General features: G+C 58.2%; 1 protein-coding gene across 1 annotated transcript; it reads right to left on the minus strand.

Annotated features, from left to right (window-relative positions):
* Window positions 1-1,382: 1,382 nt before the first annotated feature.
* Window positions 1,383-6,613, minus strand: Bhlhe23 (basic helix-loop-helix family member e23). Its single transcript, XM_078052141.1, has one exon. The coding sequence runs from the start codon at window positions 6,429-6,431 to the stop codon at window positions 5,757-5,759; it is 675 nt and encodes a 224-aa protein (XP_077908267.1). The 5' UTR covers window positions 6,432-6,613; the 3' UTR covers window positions 1,383-5,756.
* Window positions 6,614-6,877: the final 264 nt, after the last annotated feature.

A 6,877-nucleotide genomic window follows, 5' to 3' on the forward strand; every position in this document is an offset into this window, starting at 1 on the left:
CCCCTGGGCCCAGAGAGAAGATCTGAGGGTGAAGAAGCGGATTACTTTTGAGTTTCAGCAGCAGGTGGAAGGCACTTCCTTTGGAAACTCAGATTCTCTAACATCAAAAGCATCTTGCCTCTCGTCTTGGATGTTGAACAGAAGCTCCAACCTCACTGCGCTGCACCGAGGGCTTGAAGGGCCCTGGGGGTTGGAACAGACCTGTCCAGCGGCTGGTCAGCACTGTGGTGGGGTGAGGCACTTCCACCCAGGGCCCTTCCTTCAGAACTGGCTGATGCCCAGATGCCCTGGGCACCAGCTGGGCCCTGGGAGATGGGAACCTGGGTGCAGAAGCTCCTGGGTGCTCCCATCCAGTGACACACACAGGTCCCCTTCAGTATGTGTCACTGTGACGGTGTCTGGGCTGCTCCACAGGCGGGGCCTGGGAGCCTTCAGAGTCCTGGTTCCTGCCCACACCATGCCAGTCACGCCTGTGGGCTGCAGTGTGCCCCCTGAGGTCATCTTTGATCCTCGTCAAACACTGGCGCCGGAGCCCCTGGGCAGAGGCGGGCTGAGGACGATTGGGGACTGATATTTGCTGGAGGAAGATGGTTTGTCCTCATGCATGAAGCTCAGAGCCCAGCTGTTCCCAGGGGTGTTGTGATGTCAGTGTCATCTGTAGTCAGAGCTGGAAGTGCCGAGCCGGCAGGGCACGCGGCTCTCGACACCACCAGCAGAGGCTGCAAACCGTTGGCAATGAGGATGCGTCCTGTCAGATGCCTCGTGGCCGTGGTGAGCACCCTGTGTGCTGCGGCCAAACGTCCAGACCGGCTGAAGCCTCATCAGGACAGACAGGGCTGTGCGCGTGGACCCGGGAGATTGGCCGCACGTCAGGCTGAATCAGGGGTTCCCGGGAGGGAGACTGACTGTGGGCTCATTGTGTGGACAAAAGGGGACTCCAGGCAGAACCAGCTGGGCTGGGAAGGGGCTGGAGTTCTCTGAAGCACCCGGACTGTTCCTGGGAACTCCTGAGCCAAAGTCTGCTCCCATCCCTGGTGGCCCAGGGTGAGCAGGGCTGCCAGGGGGCCTGAGTGTCATGGGGAACCGAGGCCACCTGCGGGTCCACGCAGGGCTTGGTGTTGCTTCTGGAAGCCCAGACGGCAGCTGCTGCCTTTCCGTTCAAGTTATGGACACAACCTGGGGAGAGAGGAGGCCTCCCCAGAGGCTCCCGTCCACATGGGCTCCTCACACACACACCCTCCTTTACCCGAGACTCAAGAACACTTCTGAGACCAGAAGCAGCTTCTCTAGGTACACAAGCAAACACTCTCGGGCACTTGGACCTGGAAAGGACCACATCGGCTTCTTTTTTTATTATTTAAAAAAATTTTTAGTCGTAGGTAGACACAATACCTTTATTTTATTCATTTACTTTTATGTGGTGCTGAGGACTGGACCCAGCGCCTCACACGTGCTCCGCGAGTGCTCCACCACTGAGCCGCAGCCCCAGCACCACACGTCAACCTCTTTTTTCCCAGGTCTCTTTCCTCACCCCCTGACCTCCGTGCATTAGCAGCAACCAGGGCTTTGCTCTTCCAGGGTTAAATTTGCAACCGTGTATCAACTTTCCAATTTTATAGAACAGACTCTTGCTGGGGTATTGGAACACAGTGGCCAGGGCCACAAGTCCAAAGAGGCAATTGTTGGAGAAATGATTTAATACAGAGCAAATCCCTCTATCTCCATCCCTTCAAATGGGATGCCAAAAGAGATTAAAGACTAAAAACATATCACAAACAAATTTACATTATAAAATTGCTGTAATCATTCTCTGCTGGATTAACCAGGGCTTAGGGGCTGCTGCTCGGGGTCCCGCTCAGGGTCCTCTTCAACAGCCAATGAGAAGCCAGAGTGGCTTTGGGGCTGGGGGGATGTTTGCATGGTCTGGCCCCCCCTTTAGGAAGGCTGTATTGGACCTTTATAGGGAGGCGCCTCTTCCGTTAACATCCCGGCCTGTAGGAAGCGGACAGGCCTCTTGGCTGAGCCTCGTCTGTACTGGGGTGCTCTTTAGCTTGGTCACAAGGTGAAAAGGTTCCCCAGTGACCAGGCAACACCTGCACTAAGGGGAGGGCAAAGCTCTTTTGGGGATGAAACTGACAAGAGGAGCAGCAGGAGGCCAGCCTGCTGGTAGGAGGGCGGGTGGACGGAGGGTGCTGGTGTCCAGCGGGGCCAGTCCTAGGCCCAGGGTGAGAGCCCAGCGAGGGTAGCTCTGCCCCAGTTGGAAGCCTGCTGCCCCTGTCTGCAAGCCAGGGATGTTTGGCGGCAAGCCAGGGAACAAAGGCCTGTGGGCGCAAAGCACCCTGGGCACCTGGGGGCTGCAAGTGCAGGGGCCTCCTGGGTGGATGGCAAAGGCAGCAGGCTGGGTTGCACTGACCACAGGGCACCAGACGGGAGAGGAGAAGTGTGCGGTGGCCTGGGTGTGTATGGGAGGAAGGAGAGCAGAGGCCAGGAGGCTGCCTTTGTCTTCTGACCTGTGTGGGGCTCTCCACCTGGCAGGCTAGAGGGTGCCCTGGGGTGAGGAGGCAGGCCAGAGGTCAGACAGTGCAGGACTGGCTGGGTAACTGACTCTTCTGCCCCATCTAGGGGCGCCTCCACTGGGCTCAGAGAAGCTGGCACCAAGCCCGCATGAACCAGGATTGTCAGGAACCATCCCCCAGACAGGCCAAGCCAGGAGCTCAAGACAGGAGATGAACCCTGGTCATCAAGGTGCGGAGAGCTTCACCTGGGTGGTTAGCAGGGGCAGGTGGCCCTGCTCCAATACTGCCCCTCCCCAGGGTGGGGGAACCATAGTTGTGACCTTGCATATGCCTTCTTTGGTGGGGGTGGGGGGATTTTGCTACTGCTCAGGCTCAGGTGTGGTATCCAATGTGAGGCTGGAGGGCCGGGGGAACCTGAGACCTGGTAGAGGCACCGCCCCCATCTCTCTTGGCAGAAGGACGGTGAGGGCTGCTCTTGCTGCCTGCCGCAGCCCCACCTACGCTTTGGAGGAAGACTACTGCCTGTTTGTCTGGCTCTAGAATTTACTCCCCGTGTCAGGGGACATTTCTGGTTACTATTAGGCAAAGAGGGGAAGGAACAGTCATTTTGGGGGCTGAGCACACAGCCCAGACGGGGGCCTGGCTAACCATGGGTGGCTACTGAGCACTGGACACGTGGCTGTCCAGATGGAGGCAGGCTTTGCACATAGGACTGCAGTTTGAAGACTTGGTACCAAAAAGAGTAAAAGATCTCATTGATCATTTAAAAACATGGACTTTTCCAAGACATAGGATATGGTAATATTTTGGATATGTTGGGGTGAATAAAAGTAATCAACAGCTACTTTCACCTGTTCACTTTTTATTATGTAGCTCTTGGAAACGGCCTGCTCGGCTCCATGGGGGACGCGCTGATTCAAAGGGCCGTAGGACAGCTGCCTCATCTCAGCACCTACACCTGAGCTCTGCACAGGGCTGGCCCCACTCCCCTCAGAAGCTAAGCTCTTTCCCACTTAACTCACCCCCAAGCCAGCCCTGTGCCGGGAAGCTCTTCCCAGGTGACCCACAGCCGATCTCCACACACCCGCAGGAGCACAGCCCTGGGGAAGAAAGACAGCCAGGGCCCCACCTAGGCTACTGCAGAAGAGCTGCGGGTGGGACAGGCTCCCCTTGCTGGTTGAGGTTTGGCCATGCAGTGGTGGTGGTGGTCTGAGAAGAGGAAGTTGGGCCTGCAAAACCCGGGATGGGGAGACGGGATGGCTTCATTAGCCAGCACTACTGAAAAGCTACTTAATCTCAATATGAGAAACCACTCAACACTGATGAAAGACTTGCTGACATTTCAGAGAACAACAGACCCACAGCTCACAGCTTGGGAATGCAAAAGATAGCTAAATTTAATTTGAACTTTTATTTCAAGCTGTTATCCAAAAAATTTTTGACTAATGAAACGATTCTTTTTAAAAAATCGATTTTACCCAACAGGGGAAGATTTTCCTTCCCCTTTTCTTATTTCATGTATCAGCTAAGGAATAGCGTGCTGTGGATCCGTTTCAGCCCCTCGGAGACTTTTGGGCCTTAGAAGCAGCTGTCCCTTAACACATCTGAAAATTGAAATTATGATTTCAGTCACAGATGGACACTATTCAATTTGATGCTAAAATTTAATCATGTTATTTTTGATTTCAAATACTTTATTCTGATGGTATTCACGATGTACCACATATCTGTCTTAACTGAAACACATGACTTTTAAATTACAACATGTAAGTAATTTACAGAGTTGATGTCAGATGGCTTTCAAATGACCCCACAAGTAAATAACATAGTTTTCCTGCCTTGACTTACCAAAGGGATCTGGAATAGTCTAACACTAAGCTTTTTGGATGGGCAAAACTCATAAATTGAACTATTGAGGGGAAAGAATGTTGAAAAAAATTAAAGTGGAAATTAGCAGGAACCAGTATTAGCATATGTCTTCATGAATAGACTCAATCACACTTCATTTTGCAAATACAAAAAGGCCTTTTAAAATATATTAATTAGAGTTAAGCGCCTTGGACAGGCGCTCCCCAGGACGGAGGCACTCTGCCGGCAGCGGCAGCGAGCACAGCATTGCCAAGAGGAAATCGATTGATGGAGCCGTTTGGTGCAAACAAGCGGGGACAGTTCTGTGCGGGGCTACCCTGTGGGCTGTGCGCTGCCCAGTGGACCAAGGAGAGTGGCAGAATTCTGAGCTTCGTACCAACTCTGAGAGACAGACCCGCCACCGCTTACCGCCACGGGGCACCCGAATCCTAACAGATTACTCACCCGTAGCCCGGCCTCCTCCCTGGAAACGTCCAGAGTTGGTAGGGAGGGGACTTTATTGGTCCTGGGGCTAGATCGGGCCTGCGCTGACCGCACCGCACCGGCTGAGGACCTGTCTCCTTCATCAGTCCTCCTAGGCAGAGGGTCACCAAGGTCTCCATCCCAGCGGGCAGAAAGCGGTAGCTGAGGGGTCCCGGCATGTTCAGGGATGAATCCGCCGACTTCAAAGAGGCCTCCTCTTCCTGTGCCTCTTGGCAGGAAAGAAAATAATAGAACTAACTCAGACTTGGAAAGGCCGGAAAGTTGCCGAGGTCCTTCTGCGCAGTGCCGCAGCTCCTTTGCACACCGCGGTGGTTGAGTCTTACAGCGCACGACGGTACTCGCTAGGGGAGGGCTGAAGCCTTGGAACCCGCACAGGCGGGAGGTGCTCTGAGACGCGCATTCTTGGGAACGCCCAGAGGGAGCATGTCCCTGCAGTGTGGCTGGAAAGGCCGACCAGGCCTTACCCACGGGCTAAACCCCGCGACGCTGGGAGCCTGCGCTCCTGGGCCGGCGCTAGGCAAGACCCCGTCCTGGGTGGGACCAGTATCCGCCCCCGCTGCGGCCCTGTGACTTTGCCACGTTCTTCTTTTGGAAGGTAGTGGCGGTGGCCGAAGGGACCGCGGTTAGTCACCCGCCACCGCCTGTTCCTAGACCCCTGGCCAAGATCAGGGAGAGTGCCCAGCAGGAGCTGAGGAGTCCCGGTCGTGAATTTCGGTGCCAGGTCCGGCTTCGCGCTTTCCGCGGCCCCAAACTGTTCAGCGCCCACGGTCTGGGAGCGAGATCCGGCTGCCTTCTCCACTTGGGGTCCAGCCAAGCATCTCCAGTGCTGGCAACACGACTCAGGGGACAACGTAAACGGGAGGACGCTGCGAAAGGGGTCCCGGGTCTTCACGGCTTCTCATTACAGTGTTTGCAGAGCGCTGAGGGCGATCCCGAGAAGGCGGCGCACTTGTCCGGGCAGGGCCCCAGCGTGGCGCTGGCCGAGAAGGGGTAGACAGCAGCCTGGCCGAAGGGTGTCAGGGGCGCGGCGGCCACGGGCGCGGCCAAGCCCTGGCTTTGGTTGAGGTAGGCCACCAGGCGCCGCATCTCGTCCAGGGCCTGCGCCTGCATGAGGATGTAGTTCTTGGCCAGCAGCAGCGTGGCGATCTTGGAGAGCTTTCGCACCGACGGGCTGTGCGCGTAGGGGATGACCGCGCGAAGCCCGTCCAGAGCGTCGTTCAGGTCGTGCATGCGCCGCCGCTCGCGCGCGTTGATGCTGAGTCTCAGCGAGCGCTGCTCCCGGGGCCGCCGCCGCCCGTCCGCCGGGCCCCCCGGCCCGCGCCGCCGCCGCCGCTGCTCGAAGGCGTCGTCCTCATCGCCACTCTGCTCGCCGCTGCTCTCGGCCGCTGCGGCGGGGGCGCGGGGAGCGGGCACCGCGGGGAGGTCGTTGCCCGGACCAGGCGCGCCGTAGCCGCGGGCCGCCTCGGGGCCCCTCACCGCCCCGTAGGCGAGGCCTGCGGCCGCCGCGTACCCGTGGCTCAGCGCCAGGTATGCGTCCCCTGACAGCGACTTGAGCTCGGCCATCGCCCGCCGGAGCCGGCCGCCGCTAGTGGTTCCCCGCCTCGTGAGCCCCTCCGGCGGTCCGTCTGCTCCAGAGCCTTCGCGCCCGGCCTCTCCGGCCCGCCTCCGCCCCGCCGCCGCTTCCTCCTCCTCCTCCTCACCGCGGCGCGCCGGCCGGCCCGGGGGCGGGCTCTGGCTCCCACTTGCCCCCGCCTTGGTTTTAAGCTGCGGAGGCGCCGGCTGGGACTTCGAGCCGTCCAATCAGAGGGGACCTGGTGACTGCCTCTCTCGGAGCCCGGCTCCACCGGCGGCTCAGACGGTCAGGAGGGCGGGCGAGGGAGGCAGAATCCGGGGGCACTAACCTGCCTCTCAGCGACCCGGACCGCGGCCTCCTGGTGTCCCGGGGTTGGCCGCCTCCAGACGCTTGCGTTCCGCGTGGACACCCTCAGAGTTCTTCCGTCTTGTTCCCT

Source organism: Ictidomys tridecemlineatus, chromosome 5 (assembly GCF_052094955.1).
Source record: "Ictidomys tridecemlineatus isolate mIctTri1 chromosome 5, mIctTri1.hap1, whole genome shotgun sequence".
NCBI lineage: Eukaryota > Metazoa > Chordata > Mammalia > Rodentia > Sciuridae > Ictidomys > Ictidomys tridecemlineatus.